This window comes from Schistocerca serialis, chromosome 3 (genome assembly GCF_023864345.2).
Source record: "Schistocerca serialis cubense isolate TAMUIC-IGC-003099 chromosome 3, iqSchSeri2.2, whole genome shotgun sequence".
NCBI classification, from domain to species: domain Eukaryota; kingdom Metazoa; phylum Arthropoda; class Insecta; order Orthoptera; family Acrididae; genus Schistocerca; species Schistocerca serialis.
The window spans coordinates 794,031,670-794,053,712 of NC_064640.1; the positions used below are offsets into that span (position 1 = coordinate 794,031,670).

Here is a 22,043-nt window from a genome sequence, read left to right on the forward strand (position 1 = left end):
GTTGGTGGTGACTTGTCTGACAGTAAATAAAAAATGAAAACAGAAGATTAAATAAGGGCTGGAGTGCTTTTGGTACACTAAACATGATTTTTAAAACCAAGTTTAGAAAGTGCCTGGAAAGTAAAGTTTACAATCAGTGTGTATTATCTAACTTGGTTATGTAAGCAGTACTCATGTTAAAAAAGTGCTCCTCTTACTGCAACAGTCTCTGTTATTGTGTACAAGGTGCCCCCAAGCCTGGAACACAAGTTATTTATATCTGCAGTAGCCACCAGAAAGATCGCGGAAGATGCACATCAGCATGGCATGTCACGGACGGCAGTTGCTGCAAGTAGAGTCCTGTCCACCAGAGGGCATGCGAGAATTCGGCCGCGACCTCTGCTGGCGGAACAACAACAACAACAACTAAGGCAGCACGGGCCGTGCCCAGTCAGTTCACATCGAGCATGCCTAGGAGACAGTTCCTGGTCTACGCTACGTGAAGTGCGACGGAAAACGTGAACTGTGTTACTACACAATTGGCAATGAGGATGGGATTGTCGACGTGACGTGCTCAAGATAACACTGGAATATTGCCGGGGCACTGGATATTCTGAAGGCCAACCGCTGGTATTGGTAAAGGCCAAACGGGGTGTTGACGACCGCCAGCCATTTGGAGTCCTCATCAAGTGGTATGTGATGATAAGCCTCTGAAAGATCAATTTTTGAAAAATATTGGTCTTCCGCCACGGCGGAGAACAATTCATCAGCATGAGGCAAAGGATAGGTGTCCACCACCAACTGGGAATTAATGGTGGCCTTGAAATCGCCACAAAGACGTAATTTTCCCGAGGGTTTCCTGACAATAACGAGGGGCAAAGCCCACTCACTAGAAGAAATGGGAAGAACGACCCCGAGGGCTGTCAGCTGGTCTAGCTCTTCTTTTATCTGAGGGCGGAGAGCCAAAGGGATCTGCCTCGCACGTAGAAAACGCGGGCGAGCCGACGCCTTCAACGTTAAGTGAGCTTCAAAGTCTGAAACACGACCCAGGCCCTCCTCAAAGATATCCGGAAAGTCAGAGATTAAAGATTCCAATGATTGATAGGGAACGTCTTTGGAGACCAACTGTATGGTGTCAGCGATAGAAAAACTGAAATCTTGAAAGGCATCCAAGCCAAAAAGGTTAGCGGAGCTCGCATCACTGACAACAATAAAAGTAATAGGCCGAGTGACTGATTTGTAAGTCACATCGGTAGTGAATTGACCCAGTAGGGGAATGAACTGTTTACCATAACCGCGTAGACGCCTTCTTTTATTCTTACTCAGTGCATTTTCAGTACGTATTCGCCTTTTCCTGACAGCATGCATAAAGGCTGGGACTACCTCTTCCTCCGTGACTTCTTCCCTTTCCACAGGTTGTGTGTGCTGTTGTGGTGGGGCACAGACTGGGCTTAATCTGCCATTCTGAGTAGAGGTTCCCCCCCCCCCCCCCCCCCCCAGAAGAGAGATTGAAGGTGTTCTAGTTCTTAGGTCAGACTCTCTACATCTACATGCCCTGTGCACTAGTGAGGCTTTGACATTGTCTCATTGTTCACCAGGGTGCCTCTTCATCGTTCATCCTTTGGCTTCATGGAAGGATCAAACTCTCTGACTTCCTTGCACATCTGAACTCCATACGTCCCAACATCAAATTCAATATTCAGGCCAAAGAAGAAGGAAGACTATCATTACAGGATGTCATGGTCAAGACTGAGCAGGGAGGAGGAAGGGGAGGGGGAAGGAGGCAAAGGGCAGGGGGAGGGGGAAGCAGGGGGAGGGGGAGGAGAGGGGAGGGGAGGAGAGGAGAGGAGAGAGGAGGGGGAGAGGATGAGAAGGGAGGGGGAGGGGATGAGAGGGGAGGGGGAGGGAATGGGAAGGGAGGGGAGAGGGAGGGGAGGGGATGGGAGGAGAGGGGGAGGAAGACGAGGGGGAGTTTGGGACTAACCAGCTATGTCATCAGTCCTGCCATGGTCAAGAGAAAAGCTGATGGCACTATGGGCCACGGCTTGTGCAGACTGCTGCCACTAACCTATGTAGAGTAACACAGCACTAAAAACACTATTACATAAGGCATGACCCTCTCAGACACAGAGTGTCTGCCCCAGGAACTGAAACATCTCAAAACTGTGTTCCAAAAATTGACTACTCAGACTGACAGATTAAGTGCCCTCTTCACCCCACCACTACAGTACAACCTGTTCAAACAGAAGATGTCATGCAGGGAGAGGTAGCCACAGCCTTTAAACCATATACTGGCACGTTATCAGGGAAACTTTTCAATCAACAAATACGCTGGGAGAAAATGTAGAACCATGTCACACACATTTATGAGGAGGAGATGTATTGCAGCCTAAAGAAAATCAGGTGGTGTTTGCTCAGTGCTCTTGCATTTCTGAAGAGATGTCAAGTCAAGCATGCTGTGCCAAACTTTACTCGGGCTATATATCACATTGATTCTGCAGTAGCCAGGAGAATCAAGCAGCCTTGCCTTGGTACATGACAGAATACACTTTACCCAGTAGAGTCTTGAGTACAACTCCCATGAACTTTTTAAACTACATTTTCAACTTGCCATCATTTTAACTTCTGGACCTGAGAGTGGACACATGGAGCTACTTAGGTGGCATCTGATACTGCCCACAGGAAGGCTACAAGTCTTTAAACATTAAAAATTTTATGTTTCAATGACAAATCATCACTGGAGGCCCCATGCCTGACATATTAATCTGACTGGAGGGGACTTAACTCCGCTCTCAGTCCTAAGTTGACACAGGTTGTGGAAATCATCAGTGAAGTTGAACAGGTGGTGGTGCGACTACCTCCTGAAGCAGCATAATGTGGTGATGGTGATGATGATGATTTTGGGTTGTTGGGTGCTCAATGGTATGGTTATCAGCACCTACACAAATTCCCAATCTTTTCACTTTCCATTCTCGCCATTTTCCACAAAGATGTGGTGCCATTACACCCCAATGTCAGCAATGTCAGGACTCCAATATATTTGCTGGCAAAATACCTGATAGAAATTCTAAACTCTTATGTGGGTAAATGCCTGCATCACACTGAAAATTCTGCAGATTTTGTGAAATGCCTAAGTAACTTCAGGCTGAAGCACTCTGATATCATAGTGAGCTTTGACATCACCTCATTTTCTCCAGGATGCCTCTATGAGAACACTAGAGCTTATTGGACATAAGTTATGATCTTTTCAGGCATGTCATAAACTCCAAGTTTTTTCTACTTAATGGGGAGTATAACGAACTAATGGAGGGAGTTGCAATGGACAGCCCACTTTCAGCAGTGGCTGCAAATCTCTCAATAGAGCACATCAAGGAAGAAGTCTTGACATCATCCTAATGCACGTGCATGTCATATTCATTATCTGACCTCACAGAAGGAACAAACTCCTTGACTTACTTGCACAACTGAACGCCATACATCCCAACACCAAATTCACTATGGAGACCAAAGAAGAAAGAAGATACTATTCCTGGATGGTCAAGAGAAGAGCTGATAGCAGCATGGGGCATGGTGTGTATCTGAAGAAAATGCACACCGACCTGTATTTGCCTGCAGACAGCTGCCACCACCCTGTGCAGAGGAACAGGGAACTAAAAACACTATTACACAGGGTACGTACCATCTCAGACACAAACAGTGTGCCACAGGAACTGGAACGCTTCAAAACCGTGTTCTGAAAAAAATGGTAATACACTACGGCAGATTACTGACGTTCTTCACCCTACCACTGCAGTACAAGCTTTGGAGATGGTAAAAGTCATGAGGGAAGAGGCAGCCACAGCCTGTATGCTGTACAATGGCGTGCTATTGGGAAAAGTTGGGCACACACTGAAAATGTACTGAATAAGAAATGTCTTTTACCCACCCAATAAAACAAGTGCATAAAACAAGGGCATAAAAAAATTATCTGAGATTGCGAAACACTGGGGTCTATCATATTCTGTGCCAATGTGGCAAGAGATATATTGGACAAACAAAGCGCACCATCAAAGATCGATCCCGAGAATACCAGTGGCACACTCGACTACGATATCCCAACAAGTTGGCAGTCACAGAGCATTGTTTGTCACAGAATTATGCAATGGATACCAGGATTTTAGCACAGACTTCGAAATAATAGGGCAGTGTCACTAGAGAAGCCACTGCAATTCACACCAGGGACAACTTTATCAACCGGGACCGAGGCTATAATCTCAGCAAGGCTCGGGAACAAGCCCTGGATCTAGCTCAGAAAACGCTATGCAAACACAGTGACCTGACATCCGACAGCTGCTTCCAGCAATGTTTCTTATGAAAATAAAACTCAAAATACATTTTAAAGGTGTGCACTATTTTCTTGCCTACTCCTGATCTGCCCTTTGGGTCAAGTCAGTTCTTCCAAGTGGGGTATTCTCTAACATTTTCTACACTGAGCCTTCATCTCAGCAGAAGTATCCCTGATGAAGAGCATTCTAGAAGTGACGGTATCATGGTTCCACATCAGCCAAAACAGCCTTGCTGTGTGCCTCTTGCCATGAAATGTTCCTTTATATTTTGCATTTACATTAATACTTCGCAAGCCACTGACGGTGTGTGGTGGTGGGTACTTCTGGTACTGCTAACTGATCCCCTCTGCTTCCCTGTTCCACCTGCAGTTGGAACATGGGAAGACTCACTGTCAGCAAGCCTCTGTATTAGCTCCGATTTCTCCAATTTTCTCTTTGTGGTCATTTTGTGAGATGTAGCTGGGAGGAAGTAATATGTTGTCCGACTCTTCCTGGAAATCATTCTCACGAAATTTCAGTAGCAAAGCTCTCTGTGATGCACAACACCTCCTTGGTAGCACCTGCCACTGGAGTTTTGTTGGGAACCTCTGTAAAGTTCTTGCACTGACTAAATGATCCTGTGATGAAATACGCTACTCTTCATGCTGTATCAGTTAGTCTTCTCTATCTCTTCTATCAGTACTACCTGTTGATGATCTCATGGAGGAAGAGACGAACTGAGTTTTGCAAGATCTGCTTGTGAAACCCATGTTGATTTCACAGAGGAGATTTTCATCCTCCAAAAATTTCATAATTCTTAGCTTAAAACATGTTCCATAATTCTATGACAGACTGACATCAATGATATATGCTTATAATTTTGTGCATCTGTCCTATGACTCTCCCTGAAAACAAGAATGACCTGCAGTCGTTTCTAGTCACTTTGTATCCTCCATTGCTCAAGTGAACTACGATAAACCACTACTAGAAAGGGAGAAACTTCTTTCGCATAATCTTTTTAGAATTTTACATGTATTTCATATGGTCCTGATGCCTTTCCCCAGCTAACCAATTGTAGTTGCTTTTCTGTTCTACAATTTATTATGTCAATATCTGCCAGTTTGATGTTCATATGATGATTGAAAGGACGGACTGTATTACCAACTTCTGCAGTGGAACAATTTTGGAAGACCGAATTCAGTATTTCAGTCTTCCCTCTGTTATCTTCCATTTCGGTGCCTGTATGGTCACTTAGTGACTGCATAGATGATTTTGAATTCCTTACTAATTTTACATAATACCGAAACCTTGTAGGATTTTTAGTTAAATTGGTTTACAAAATTATACTTTCAGATCCATTCAACACTTCTCTCGTTCCCCTCCTTATGTCTATTTTTGCTCTGTTCAGCTTTTGTTTTTCTGTTAGTTTTTGACTTCTCTTGAATCTTCGATGAAACTCTTTGTTTATATAGCAGTTTTCTAACAAAGCTATTGAACCACTGTGGGTCATTCCCAACCCTCAAGACCTTGCTTGGAATCTATTTGTCTAAGGTATATTGTACGATGTTTTTGAATTTTTCCCATTCATGCTGCGCGTTTTCTTCCTCAGGGTTGAATATTTGATGTTGACAACTCAAATAGTCTGCAAATTAAATCCTGTAACTCTTGCCAAGAAAAAATATTTTCCTCCATTCCCTAACACTCTTTGTAATACCTATAGTCACAGTTGCCATCACAGCTTTATAATCACTGATACTTTCCCCTACATTAACTCACTGTATAGGTTTAGGTCTGTTTGTTGGTAGCAGGTCTTGAGTTGGTTTACTAATTATGTACATGAATTAATATTCGGACAAGACATACACAATATTTTCACACGAATACCTGTCTCTGATACCAGTTTTGATCATGTGTCTCCCCCAATCTGTACCTTGCAAGTTGAAGTCACCCCCTATTACAACAGTATTATGAGGAAAGTTATTAATGCAAGTTCTCTCTGAAGCGCTGTGTCACTATGCCTCCTGACCTTTCACCAATATTTATAATGATATTATCAGTCAATACAGTGATACTCTTTCCTCTGGTGTGATAACTAAATTTAACAGCATTGGTTAATCAAAAAGTCAACAAGTGTATGGACAGTTCATTGTGTCCAACAGGTACAATATGTTGTCGATCAGGCATATTGCTATAGTCAGGTGCATTGACAAAATGAGCTGCTGGGGGCACATGGAAGATTCATAACCCCTTCCTCTACGAGACATCCCCTATGCAGTTCGCGTCCCAGGGTATGTGTTGGCAGCTTTGGAGGCGAATGCATCAGCATCTGGGGCAGCATTGTTGTAGTCGCTTCTGCCATCAGAAGAGGAAGATTTAAAAAAGTGTTCCTAAACAAAGGACAAGGCAAACCATTAAGTAGGAGTGCCACCACAGCCTTAATGATCCTTGTGCGGCAATGCCAACATAGCATGCCTCGCCAAGAATTTGTGACAATCCTGCCCCAACTGTCCAGGAGTAATAAGCATGTGTGGGTCACTGTACAGACATTCTTGGCTTTCACACCATCAGTGCAAGCATTTATATAAGCTGCATCTAAATGTATTCACATACAGCAACTCACATCAACCGAAAAAGTCCATTGGTTGTAACTTATAACCAAGCAAGAGGACAACTAGTACAGCTATTTAATGCTACATTTATATAATTCCCATGTGGCAGCAGCAACAGCAAAAAATTGGGTACATTTTACTGAGAGTCACTGACACTGACAACACCAAACTCATTCCAATACATTTTTATGACTACAGTGATGTTACGTACAAGTACAGCAAAAAGGGGACACAATATTCAGGAAGCATCACCAGTAGACTGACGGTAATAAAATTTAAAATAAAGATGTTCTTGCAGATAGTTTCAAAGTAATTTCAAGGGTAAACCATCCTCAAACCCTTCCTGCCTCTTTCAATTCTTCTGAATGCATTACACTGAAAAGAAGTACACCTCAAGCGTATCCCTGCACTGACACTAGAAGAAGTAGGTGAAACAGAGTGACAGTCAGCTGATCTTCAAGTTGACACTACAGTTCAAAGTACGTGCTTGTGTATGTATGTGGTGATTGCCCTTCTCCCCACTGTTTGGACACCAAATGGATGGATAAGTTCCTTTACAGATGGCGCAAATATCAATTTTGAATTGTGGCAATGAAATATGGACTTTTAACAGAAAAATCTTGAAAAACTGATGGTAGTTCAGTGAACAATGGAGATATGAATGTTAGGAATTACTAGGAGTTACAAGAAAACAATCAAATGGATCAGGAAAGAAACAGGAAAACAGAGTTGAGTGTGACATGTAGTGAGTTGAAATGCTGGTAGATGGACCAAGGAAGTTCTTTGCTGATTGCAAGATATAAGGAAAGACCAAGAGCATGATCTAATTTGAGGTGGGGAGATGACAGTAGAAAACAAGCAGGAGCAACTTCAACTGGTATATCTGAATATTATGATGATGATGATGATGATGATGATGATGATGATGATGATGAGTCTAGAGCAGGCCCTCATCCAGTAGTAGATGTTGAATGGTTGATTATTATGATGAAAAATTAGCTGGGCTAATGTGTCTCTTTCTTTTATTCAAATTAGTCATGGCTCTGCTCAGTTAACACTGATAATGTCCATTAAATGGAAGATTGTAACATAAAACAAAAAGGTACTCAAGTGCTGTGGAATTCAGATCCAATACTGTCTGATACCTCTGCTGATGCTAGTAGTGCATTTCAGGCAATAGATGGTACACCCTCAAACAACCAGCTTCCAGTGAGGAAGCTGTAAAAATCACTACTGGATGATCCTGATTTCATTTCACCCTCCTTAATGGATTCCTGGTTCATGTAGGCTCCAGAGTGTCATTAGATTTTCCAGATTATAATTAATTATTTTCTGTAACCTCCAAATTGTTTAATTTAGTATGGAAGATTCAGTTAAATGGCTGATATCTTGCCATTAATAATTACTTATCTCTCTAATAATGCATTTAGATTCAGTCATTGAAACCCAAAAGAATGTGACTGTCTACGTAAATTGAATACAAACAAGTCTGGACAAATTTGACTTGCGTCACAGAACATGGAGTCCACTGAAGGAAGAAGGAAGGAAAATTGGAGATTTAGCACCCCACTTAAGAAAAGATCATTACAGGCGGAGCCAAGTTAGGACAGGATGAAAGTGGAGAAAGAAATCTGGTGTGTCCTCTTCACAGAAACCATCCTAAATCGGAAAAAAACTACGGGAAACCTAAAGCAGAAAGACTGGACAATGATATGAGCCATGCTTTTCCTAAATGCAAATACAGTGTCTCAATCACAGCACCACTATACTCAGTCAGTATTTACTTTATCATTTCAGGAACCTGTAAGCTAATGAATCAAATTTTGTTACATGGCTGTGCACAGAGTCAAAGTCTGAATGCCAATTGTTGTTCATCCCCCTATTGGTTTGCCTGAGCAATGAAGTTAGTGGCTTGGTTTCATGTACTGTTAACTCAGACAGGTAATTCAGGACACAGAATTTGTCACAGTAACACAAGTGGTCTGACATTTCCTCATTCAAAATTTTCAGCTGAAACAAGATAGCAAGGCACCCTATGAATAGAAAGAAAGGCATATCAAGTCTTTCACACAATGCCCAGTGTCGGCATAAAGTGTCTGTTCATTTCCCCATTAAATTATTTTTAATGCAGAATTTAACATGCCCATTTGACAGATTAACCTCGTGCAATATTTGTTTTATCAGTATGTATTAACAGTGACAGTAAAACCTGAAGAATAACCAGCACTCCAGCAGCGACAGCATCCCCTTGGCCTGCATTGACTGCTACCATCAAGCACGCAGCAATACAGAGTCGCTACTGTATTGCTGTTTATTCTTCATGTTTTCTGTCCTGTTAATACCTATTGATAAAATGAATACTGGACTAGACTAATTTGGGAGCACCCTATTGAATGGTCATATAAAATCTCAATCTAAAAATCATTTTGTCTGAAACAAGCCAACGCTTTGTGTTGACACTGGGTGTCTCATGGGAGATGCAATGAGCAGAAAATATTTGGGCTGACTCAAGCTACACAATGCAAAAATGAAACTGTAGATATGTACCAAAACACATGAGAAAATGCACCTGACGACTCTTAGGAGATACACTCAGTATATATAGGTTCACAAATTTTTTGCTAGATAGTAATGACCTGTTATTAAATATAAGTGGTTCCAGTGTCAACATTATACAGATGGAAACAGATAAAGAAGTAGTAATAAGAAAACTAGTTGTCATAGCATCATTTAACATCATCACATTAGGCAAGAGATTAGAGCACTACATCAAAAGTACACACAGTGTCTGTTCCAGAGGTGGTGTGTGTCAGCTTCACTGTCTTCCACTAACAACTTGTGTTAGATGTAAAATAAGAAATGTGTAGGTGAGAGTGTCATACATTGAGGTACCTAGGAATACATGATGATTAATGGTCCCTGTTTCAATTTACTGACTGATTTCAAAATCACATGAAGAAATGTGCACTAGAATCCACCATAAACAGTTTTTTGCATTTTCTACTGTGTTGTTATTGTGAGGCATGAGAGTAGGTTTTGTGCAGCACTTGCAAATACTTTGAGTTCTATATATTTAAGTTCTGTGCAATATATTGGGGGACATTTTTAATTCTTCAGATACAGAGATTTATAGTGAGTAAATTCTGTATATTTTTAAAACTAGTTTGTAATGTGTGAATGATCAAGTCATACTTCATCTGTCGTACACAATTTTGTACCTTGAAATGGAAAACAGTCTTCAACTAGGGGAATACATGGTGTTCGTAAATAAACTGAGTTTCTTTAAGGTCTTAATTTTTCTTGTCTTGAAAATGCACATTTTTGTTAGTTGTCACTAGCTCCTATTTCAAAATGTTTTTAAACTGTAACTGGTTTTTAGTAATACTACTTCTTAATTTTATTTCACTTACTGATTATCGGTGGGTAGTAGAATAATAATGTAACACACAGGCAATTACATACAGCACTGACAAGATATTGATGACTGCAGTTCTTTTAAATTTGAATAGAATAGTTGTTCCCATGCACAGTCTAAGACAGAATTTGTGAGGCCCCTTGACCCTACTATTATGTCCAACTGCACAGCTTTATTGTCTCTTCCACAGCATAAGATGCAAGGAGATGAAGTGCTACCAACATACTGTCTGCAGGTCTGGAGTTGAAAAACTATTTGAGCCTTGTCAGACTGTTTTAGATCATTTGAGAAACTATATTGTTGTTGATTAATTTATCTCTTATGTTTTATCTGTTGTATTTAATAAACTTATGAAAAATGCCATATAGTATGCACTGTACTAATACAAATGAATTACAACTTATCATCATAATATTTTTAATAAAAACTTTTTTTTAATATAACAGAGAATCCCAAATTGTCACAAATTGGCAGGATAATATGCACTTTCGGTGTATTTAAAACAGGTCTGTGTTTGTTCAGTTCACTACTGTATTGAAGTGGTGTTACAGGAACGACTACCACAGAAGTATGCAAAATGTAGCAGAAGGAGTATATACATAACGAAATTCACTTAACAGTTCATTGAGTGGCACAATTAAGTCAATACAATGGACAAAAGCAAAAAAAAACAGGCATTAACAAGTGCAGTCATGCAAGTTTTTCATCTATACAACTCTAGAGGTACAGAATCAAGGTAGCAACAAAACTTATGGGGGAGAATTTGCCTTAAGATTTCTTTACTGATCATCAGTGTGCCTGCTAGTGGCTCTACCACAGAAGAGGTAAAAATATTTACTCCAGCAAGACTAAAGCCAAAAACAAATGCAGTCTCCCCCTCAAAGGACAAACACTTTACCGGTAAGCTATTGTACAGCTGTAACAGACATCACTCCCTTGTTGTTCCAGTGATGGCTAAGATGGAGCTTTCCCAGTGTATATGGGGAAGTAAGCTGCAGTTTCTGTTGATACAACCTTCCTGAACTCAAAAACATACATTTTCTATCTCTACATCATCCCTTAAATGAGAATCATTCAGAATATTTAATCTAATGACAAGGAAAAAATTGAGTAAATTTCTCAGGAAGTAAATCAATGGCCACACAGTTGACAAATGTATTCTAAAGTGTTGCCAGTTCTCCATTAGAATAGTAATAGACAGAATACCTCTGTTCAGCCTGTGTGTTGCTTGAGCTAGTTAGCAGTGGGAAAGCTGACACTTCAAAGGCATGGTGGCACCTGCTGCAAACACACTGACTGGAAGCAGAACTACCAAGTATAGGCCAATGAATGTTATTCGAATTTCTATAACTATGATTTGTGTGTGAAGGGTAGTTATGAATAGTATCCAGATGCACCAACTGCAACTCAAACATTATAAATAAAGAGCAGGGAATCTTATTTGGGTAGCTCTCCTCTTCCGTAGCTGTCCTAGCTACTTTTGTTTTTTCTGCCTTAAGCAAACTGCAAACTAAGACACTCATTTATGGGAAGTGATATGCTACTTTAATATCACCAGATGCTATTAACATTATGAGTAAATAACATTCATTTTAATATTATCTACAAGGTGTTTATAATTACAGTTTCAGTTTCAAAATGCTGTAAAAACCAACTGCTCAGAACAATGTTGAATTTCAACATAGTATTATCGAAGAAGGAGAAAATGTTATTTGGGGGGGGGAAGAAGTACCAAAAATTTTACCACTAGCTGGCACTGTTAAGTGGCACAATATGCAAAGTAAAAGACATGGGCTCCACAGCTGTATGAGACACTCAGTCTGCCTGTCTCTGTGTAGAATCATGTGCTGCTGTTAAAGCTCTTTTACAACAATGGTGACTGCGCACCAGTAACCCTACACAAGTTCTGGACCCTCAAGGGTGCGAAAAAAGGCATTGGTCTGATGTCTGTCATGGGTCTAGAGAAAACTATTATGAAGTTTGAGAAGAAAGTTTCTTTTGAAGGGCAACGTGGTAGAGGGACGAAAACAACTGATCTGACATCAGTAGAAGGTATGGCTGCAGCATTGCAGAAGGGGTCAGGTGGTGATGTAGAAAAGTGCAGTCACTGGTAAATGCTATGAGAGTGTTCTACGCACCGATATCATTCCAACCATTCAACAGTATGGGTGTGTGAGTACGATCATTTTTGTGCAAGAAGGCACTCCTCTGCGCATTGAACAGCCAGTGAAGCTGCTACTGTAGAGGCATTCTGGAAATGCTAGAATTATCAGCTGTCAGTTCCCTTCAGTATGGCCATCCAGATCACTTGATCTTAACCCGTGTGACTTCTGGCTGTGGGTGTATCTGAAAGATGCAGTGTTCCATACTCCGATTACAAATGTAGCTGAACTGAAGGCACACATTGCACAACACATTCTGAATATGATCCCTGAGACACTCCAATCTGTTGTGAAACACACTGTTTCTCAATTTCAGTTTGTAGCAGAGAACAGTAGACAGCTTAATGAACATGTCTTGTGCCCATCTCAAGGCAATTAAAAACTGATTTCACTGTTGTTTTTTACGAGGGCGGTTCAGAAAGTAACCTCCGATTGGTCACAGTGCGGGTTGTGGGGGGAGTAGCGACGCCATCTGTGCGTTCACGCACTAAACAGGTCAGTCGGCATCAAGCCGTGGTCGAGTGAACGTCGTACCTGCGCTAGTTTAGTTTTTGTGGCAGTTTGAAATGTGTGCTGCAATAGAAAACCCCGCCAAATGTGAAGTGCGTGCTGTCATAAGGTTTTTTACAGCCAAAGGATATTCTGCAGCAGCTATTCATCGTGAGCTTTGTGCCGTGTACGGACCAAGAGTTATGAGTGAAGGAGTTGTCCGTGAATGGGTACGTTTATTTAAAAGCGGACGAGAAAACGTTCATGATGAAGAGAGGAGTGGTAGACCATCATTGGTGACTGACGAACTCGTTCAGACAGTTGATGCAAAAGTTTGTGAAAATCGACGTTTCTCAATGTCGGAGTTGTCTACTGGTTTTCCACAGATTTCTAAGACTCTCTTGTATGAGATAGTGACAGCAAGATTGGGTTACCGTAAGTTCTGTGCATGATGGGTGTCCAAAATTCTTACCGACCACCACAAAACTCAAAGAATGGCCTCTGCATTAGACTTTCTGTCACGTTATGAGGACGAAGGAGAACCATTGTTAAACAGAATCGTGACCGGTGACGAAACCTGGATTAAGTACGTGAACCCTGAGACAAAAGAACAATCAAAGACGTGGGCACATTCAAATTCGCCTACCAAACCAAGAAAAGCCTCGCAAGATTTTTCTGCCAGAAAACTGATGGCAACGGTGTTTTGGGATGCCAAAGGGGTGTTGTTGGTCGAATTCATGGAACGTGGTACGACCATTAATCAAGACGTGTACTGTGAAACAATAAAAAAGTTACGACGGGCTATACAGAACAAACGCCGTGGTATGCTGACTTCCGGTATCGTTTTTTTGCACGACAACGCCCGTCCTCACTCTGCTCGCAGAACAACGGCCCTTCTTGAGTCCTTCAAGTGGGACGTTATCAACCATCCACCTTACAGCCCCGACCTGGCGCCAAGTGATTATCACCTCTTCATGCATTTGAAGAAATGGCTCGGGTCACAGCGGTTTGATGACGACGAAGAGCTCAAAGATGCGGTCACAGGCTGGCTCCAGGCACAAGCGGGTGATTTTTATGCAGAAGGAATTTCAAAGCTTGTGAAGAGATACGATAAGTGCCTCAATCGCTATGGAGACTATGTAGAAAAATAGTGCAAATATGTAGTTGTAAGATGTATATATTAAAATATTTTTATTTAACTTGGTGTATTTATTTAAATCAAGTGGAGGTTACTTTCTGAACGGCCCTCGTATGTTGTATTTGTCTTCAGGACAATTAAAAACCTATGTCATGGTATCTTTTTTTGTTGTTTTACGCCACAGGAAATTTAGAAACTGATATTTTTTATCTCATGTGGTATGATCTTGCCGTGGTGGATGCACTTACTCGACTAACAGTTCCACAACTGTTGAATGTCAGACTTGTGCACTCATGTACATAGCATCACGGATCGTTACAATATCTGCGCTTATACAGTGGTAGCTCTACATTACAATGTCCTTTAGATATGCGTGCCTGTCTGAAGAACACTGTAATGTAAGGATACTTACACTCTATACGCACAGACATATTAACCCTCCATGTTGTTATGTGCATGAGGACCCCAGCAGGATGGGTATTACTGTAAGGTACAATTGTCAGCCTGATGTGAAATAAACATTGCAATTCAAGGACATCATACACACTATGACATGCTATATGCCCCAGAGTAGGGCACCACATACAGCAGGTGGCAGAATTCTCCACAACCCGTTATCAACGTATCTCGAATCTTTGGCACTGTGTCACATGTCACAATTTTGTCAGTACTCATTATGGTGTACCATGCATTTATTTCTTTTTGGGTTTCTAAGGTCCACTAACATATAGACAATAGTGTGTAATAAACATGAAAAGAAGACTGAGGTTAAATTCCATGTAGCACAGTTCAGAAAGTCGAAAACTTTGACCTTATAGATATAAAAAATATATCTATAAAATATGTACAATATGTTTTGCTATTTGGGGAGCAAAATAACTGATGATGGTCGAAGTAGAGAGGATATAAAATGTAGACTGGCAAGGGCAAGGAAAGCATTTCTGAAGAAGAAAAATTTGTTGACATCGAGTATAGATTTAAATGTCAGGAAGTCGTTTCTAGAAGTATTTGTATGGAGTGTAGCCATGTATGGAAGTGAAACATGGACGATAAATACTTTAGACAAGAAGAGAATAGAAGCTTTTGAAATGTGGTGCTACAGAAGAATGCTGAAGATTAGATGGGTAGATCACATAACTAATGAGGAGGTATTGAATAGAATTGGGGAGAAGAAGAGCTTGTGGCACAACTTGACTAGAAGAAGGGATTGGTTGGTAGGACATGTTCTGAGACATCAAGGGATCACCAATTTAGTATTGGAGGGCAGTGTGGAGGGTAAAAATCGTAGAGGGAGACCAAGAGATGAATACACTAAGCAGATTCAGAAGGATGTAGGCTGCAGTAGGTACTGGGAGATGAAGACGCTTGCACAGGATAGAGTAGTATGGAGAGCTGCATCAAACCAGTCTCAGGACTGAAGACCACAACAACAACAATGTACAAAAATATATGTACAAATTTTCACAATTGAACATTATATCCTCTTCCACCCCCACCCCACCCCCCCCACCAACCCCCCACCCCATCCCCCCACCAACCCCCCTCCCCCCCCCCCCCCCCCCCCCGGTAAAAACTGAGTATCACGGGGGTCTTGCTGACGAGAACTGCTGAGTTCTACCATAGCGTACCCTGCTGATTTCAAAAATGCAAATTTAGCACAAGTACTTTAGAATATAGCTGAGCAAGTCAACAATTTTACTCTTTAAAACAATGGAAAGTCCAGGTTAGACTATCAACAATATTATGAAAAGGATAAATTGCTACTCAGCATAAAAATAACATGTTGAGTTGGAGAAAGGCTGTTACACACAGAGTTTTCGGGCAAACCCTTCTTCAGAAAAGAAATGAAAATGTACACACATTCACACACGCAGACACTCATCACACACGCAATGGCTATTTCTGGCTGCTCTAGCCCAGGGTGTATACATGGACAAGGCAAAAAAATTCCCGGATTTTTCCCAGATTTCCCGGTTGAAAATACACTTTCTCCTGGGTGAAAATACGCATTTTCCGTGTTAAGTGACAGTAACTTTTCCTCGGCACTGTAAAACTTATCAATCCTTAGAATGTTTATGGTTTTATACACAGACGTTGAATTTCCCCGCACTTTAGAAAACAAAACTCAGGGGGAAAAAAACAAATGTTTTGTTTGATGTGCCGCAACATGTACGCTGCATATTTTTGTGTTACGAAGATATAAATTCGAATTCCACCAAACACCACATGTTACTTTCTGAAGCATAGAAATCGAGATTGCGATGCACTTTTGTAAGACAGTCATAGCTCATGTCACATGATCTCACCAGCTGATGAGTACATAGGACACCTGATGTAGTCAGCCAATAGCAAGATCACTCTTAAGTAGTGCGAACACACAAATAAGAAAAGTTAATGGTTTAAATTAATATACATAGTGTTGCTACAAGAAAAACCAAGCCTTCACATATAATATTGGTCTCTAAGATTAATAAGCTGCAAGAGAAGCTAAGCTTCCACATATAATGTTGATCTTTTTTGCACATGTTACACTTTAAGATACATCACACAAATGTGCCAGTAAAATTTTTAATAACGACGTAAATGTCTGATCATCTAGGCTAGAAATCCTTCTAGATGGTCGTACTCAAAGACCTGATTTTTAAACGAGAGACACACACTCTGTGATTTATGAAATTCATCGAACATTCTCGTACATAGTTCATCTTGCATAAAAGGAAATTTACTTTGAAAGTAACACTTTTCAAACCACCATTCTCAATATCTTCCCATGACCTGTTATAAATTGGTTCGTTTCATCAGTTGCCAGAGAGTGCCAGGGAACAGGCGTCACTGCCCTTGCGCAGCTATGACGACGCAGGAAGTCCGCATGTTCGTACGTGTAAAATATTAAAAGACCTTGTATTATGTCATGAAAGAAACAAGACATCAAAGGATACTTCCAGAGCATCGGAATTTCATGAACCATACTGAAATGCATAATTCGGCTTAAAGTGCACATTCATATATCCAAAATCGGATGAACATTTTTTTGAGTACCAGTACTGTATTATCTCATGTTTGGTTCTTTGTTATGGCATAATGCCATACGAGCTAGAAGATGGAAAATGTGCACAGTTGAAACTAGCCAACAGTGTGGAATCAAACACCTCATTTCAAATAAATTGACTGCCTCAGTGCAAAAGATTAATAAAAGCCAAATCTCTTTAGCAAACCGACAAAAATAACTTCATTGTTCTGCGAAACTAATAACATTTTTCTGCCTTCCATAATTATGTGAATGTATTTTAATTCATTTGATAGCTCCCGGCCACAGAAATCCGTTTTGTTTTCATTTAATGTGGGAGCAATGAATGAAGAGGAAACAGCAAAATCACTAAACGTAAACATGGGTCACGTGGAGACTCCCCACTGCAACTCAGACTGCTCTTGGCATCAGCCCAGATCTACAGTATTTCCGAACTGGGGCAATACTGGGTAGTGGCGCCCAGCCACACATCTGTAACCAGAAGTGGGAGAAGGTACTACTCATATGTGACTCAACTGCACACGCACAAGAGCCCGCCCACAACCGCTCAAATGAATCAAATGTAAACAGCTGTCACATCACACTCATCGGAGGCAATTTGTTGTTAGGAAGCATGCATAGTCTTCCTAAAGCCTTTGACACACTTTGCTGTTGGCAGACGTTTGCAAGTTTTATTTTCATTTTTTTTTCCCCCTCCTCTTGTTCATGTTTTGTTGCTGCAGTATTATTCTGCAGAAGTGGGATACAATAATATACTTTGTTAGAGTATTGGTTCTTAGCAGTCAAAATCACAAAAATTTAACTGAAAACTAAAACAATGTAAAATTCCGGGGTTTTTCCCGGTTTTCTCCCAGATGAAAAAATTCCCGGGTTTTTCCCAGATCTCCTGGTTGTCCTGGGTCATATACACCCTGTAGCCAGACTGCAATGGTCAACAGCAACACAGAGTGGGCCAGGAAAGGTGGAGGGATAGCACAGTATGTGTGCGTGCGTGAGAAGGGCACTGTCCAATGGAGAGGGCAGTGACTAGAAGGCAACAGGACAAGGCTGCCACACAGAGCATTGGGAGGCTGTGGGGAAAGGGCTGGGAGGACAGTAAAGGAGAGGATCAGAGAAGGGGATGAGACCAGTGGGTGCGTTGCAGGAAGTGGCACACAATGAGGGTGAGGGGACATGAAATAGATGTAGGTGATAAGACAGAGGGAGCAGAATCTGTTGGGTGGAAGGCATGGAGACATTGGTTATCGCAGGCTGATGCCAGGATTATTTCAAGAATGCAGAACATGTTTTAAGGATAACTCACACGTGCACAGTCCAGAAAAGCTGGTGGTGGAGGGGAGGATCCAGATGACAAGGGTTGTGAAATGGCCACTGAAATCAAGCATGTTATGTTCAGCAGCATGTTGTGCCACAGGGTGGTCCACTTCTCTTTGCTCTAGGCCACAGTTTGGTGGTGGTCATTCATCTTGGTGGACAGCTAGTTGGTAGTGATACCAGCAAAAAAAAGCTATGTAATAATTGCAGCAGAGCTGGTATATGATATGGCTGCTTTCATATGTGGCCAGGCCTCTGATGGCATAGGATAAATCTGTGACAGGACTGGAATAGCAAGCGCTGGCTGGTTGGATTGGGCATGTCTCGCACCTGGCTCTTCCACAGGGATATGATCCCTGTGGTAAGGGGCTGGGATTAGGAGTAGAATACGGATGGATTAGGATATTGTAAGGGTTGGGAGGGTGACGGAAAATACATAGGATGAGACGTTCAGCATACTGGGCAAGTGAATACTTGTTACTGCAGAATGCCTTCCTCGGGTGGCCAGGCTGTATGGGAAGGACATTTTGGTGTGGAAGGGATGGCAGCTGTTGAATTGCAGGTAGTGTTGGAGGTTGGTGGGTTTAATGTGGACAGAGGTGTCGATGGAGCCATCAGACGGGAGCAAATCAGTGTACAGGAAGGTGGTATGCTGGACCAGGACCAGGTGAAGTGGATGGGAGAGAAGCTGTTGAGGTTGTGAAGGAATAAGGATAGGATGTCTTGGCCCTGAATGTAGATCACGAAGATATCATCAATGAACCTGAACTAGACTAGGTGTTTGAGGTTTTGGGAGTCTAGGAAGATTTTGTCTAGATGGCCCATAAATGGGTTGGCACAGAACAGAGATATGCAGGTGCCCATGGCTGTGCCACAAATTTATTTGTATACCTTCCCTTCAAAGGAGCAGTAGTTGGCTGCTTCACAACTGAGTCATCTGGATCCTCCACCACCAGCTTCTCTGAACTGCACAGGTGGGAGTTACCCTTACAATACATTCTCTACTCCTAAAATTACCCCAGCCTCAACTTACGATAACCAATGTCCCCACACCCTCCACCCAACAGTTTCTGCCCCTTCTGTCCTATCACCTCCTCCCAATTCACATCCCTCACCCTCACTGTGCACTGTGCTCTGCCAATGCACCCACCAGTCTTTTCCCCTCTCTGCTCCTCTCACAGCATCCCAACATTGCACCTGGAAGCCTGGGCTCGCTGCCTTCAGTCCCTGCATGTTGTTCTCCCCCCCCCCCCCCCCCCCTCCCCAAACGGCACCCTGCTAACCTTCCTCCTTCCCTGCCTCTACTACAGATTATTGCTTTCATCCAACATGACAGTTGCAGTTCAGCTATCAGCTAGAGCGTTCAGAGATGGCGGGTTTTGTGTGTGTGTGTGTGTGTGTGTGTGTGTGTGTGTGTGTGTGTGTGTGTTCTACTTTCTTTTCTGAAGAAGGCTTTGCCCAAAAGCTCAGTGTCCAACAGACTTTTCATTGTGCCTGTCTGCATCTCAAAGTGTCACCTTTATGGTGAATAGCAATCTATCCTTTTCACATATACATACACGTAAATTTTAATACACTAGGTTAGCGAATTTCTCTCAATTTTTTAAGACAAATGCCAGATTTCAAAACTCTTCCAAACACATTCACTCTTCAAATTCTTATGCAATGTAACAGAAAGGAATTACTTAATTTGCCCAGTTGGAAAAAAAAACCCTTCGTATGTGGGGGGGGGGGGGGGGGGGGAGTACTTGGTGATTGGGAAGGCTTGGGTATCGGGGAGGAGCGAATCAACTGAAGCATTAAACAAACCTAGTTTAATCAACAGCAATGACATAATCTGTTCCACAGGTTAAGTCTGTCAGATATTCTGTATTCGGGAGACAGAAGAGTGTGGCACACAACATTTACACTTTGCATTGAACTTTTCAAGGAAATCAGCCTGTGCACACTACAGTATAACTGAACAAGTCATTCACTTCTCTCTCTCTCTCTCTCTCTCTCTCTCTCTCTCTCTCTCACACACACACACACACACACACACACACACACACACACACACACGAAATTTTTGACTAGGATGGAACTGTTCCAATAATAAGTTATGGAAGCTCTAGATTCTAAGATCCAAGTGCCAACGATGAAAATCCAAGAGGACTCAAATGGTAAACAATGCTCACTTGCGAAAAGGGTAGATAATATGAGGCAGATTGGAACTGTTATAGACTGGCATGATAGGATGGTAAACAATTAAATGAGTACAAGCTATGCAATGAAGCATAATTTGAAAGTATGATAAACATCCCAAAAAAGTATACGTATACGAGACACTAGCTCACACAGGACAAAAATGACGAAGGGGCAAAATGAAGCATGTAAACCAGAATGCTGAAAGACCAGTGCAGGGACAATATATAAAAACACGTTAAGAAATTAAAATGGTAAGATACGTAGCCAAGACAAGTGTTAGAAATATGAATAAAATGTTTCAGATGGAAGTTAGAGGTAATGAAATGAGAATAATCAATTAGAAATAGATTGGAAGGTGAAGACAATGTAGAGGTGGTTGCTTAAAAGGGAATTGTTGACACTGGTAAGTATCCATATACACAGATTAAAAACTGTAAAAGATCTCTGTAAACTTCATGTCATCCTGCCAATGTTTCATGGCTGTATCACTGCAACAGTATCCACACTGTCTAAGAAGTGACAGTTGGAGTAAATTTCAAACACTATTTTTTGTTTACATAGTGAAAATCTTCATTTATCTGAACCTGTCTCCCTCATTTATTAATGAATGAGTATAGAGAAGAGAGACATTTCATTTTGCATGAGATTAATAAACCTGTTGTAGCAACCACAATGTCTTAGAGGCAGTAGACTCTTGACATCATCAACACTTCAATTAAAATTAATCAGTTTGCTTTATTACCAAGCCATTTAGCTGAAAGTGAAGTAACAACCAAAATATCATGGTGTTTCTGAATAACATCTCTAAATCGACCTCATATTTTACAGTGGCCTGGGATTACATACAAGGGATGATTTGACAGTGAAAATAAGCATTAGATCTTATGACATACCTCAGCAGTGGTAGCAATTTTATCATTGGCTATCACAACCAAAAACATAATATGTTAAAGTTACTCTAATAGATAGTTTTACTCCTCACTAACTCTTTACCACCCACGCACAACATAAACTCAGAAAGATTATTATTCAGCCACCATTTTATCAAAAACGTAAGTGGATTAAATGCAATATGGGAAAGATTAGAAAGCTAATGACAGACAATGGAAGACCAAAACGAAAACGAAAGGCAATGAACCAATCTTTGATAAAGTTAGCGTATTTTCAACAACTTATAAAGAAGAAAAGAACCATAAAGAATTTTAATATTTTCTCAACGATTACTCACTCTGGACCGTCAAGTCCATCTCACGCATTTCAGTGAAACGATCCCTCAGTTCTTGGGGAAGATGTTCTATCACTGTGAACAAATTATCACAAAATCAGTGCCAATACTTGTTTCATATATATCAAGCACAATACTCAGTAAGAGGTATTACTGTTCTGTTTCACATGATCAATAGAAAACTGCTAAGTCA

The 22,043-nt window shown here is 41.3% G+C and overlaps 1 protein-coding gene across 2 annotated transcripts in view; it reads right to left on the reverse strand.

Annotated features, from left to right (window-relative positions):
* The window catches only part of LOC126470634 (inhibitor of growth protein 3), a 215,375-nt gene that overhangs the window by 161,991 nt on the left and 31,341 nt on the right, over positions 1-22,043 (reverse strand). For both annotated transcript variants that reach the window (XM_050098612.1, XM_050098613.1), the window contains one exon: positions 21,854-21,925. In XM_050098612.1, the coding sequence (XP_049954569.1) occupies positions 21,854-21,925 (72 nt within the window). The remainder of the gene's footprint in view (positions 1-21,853; positions 21,926-22,043) is intronic.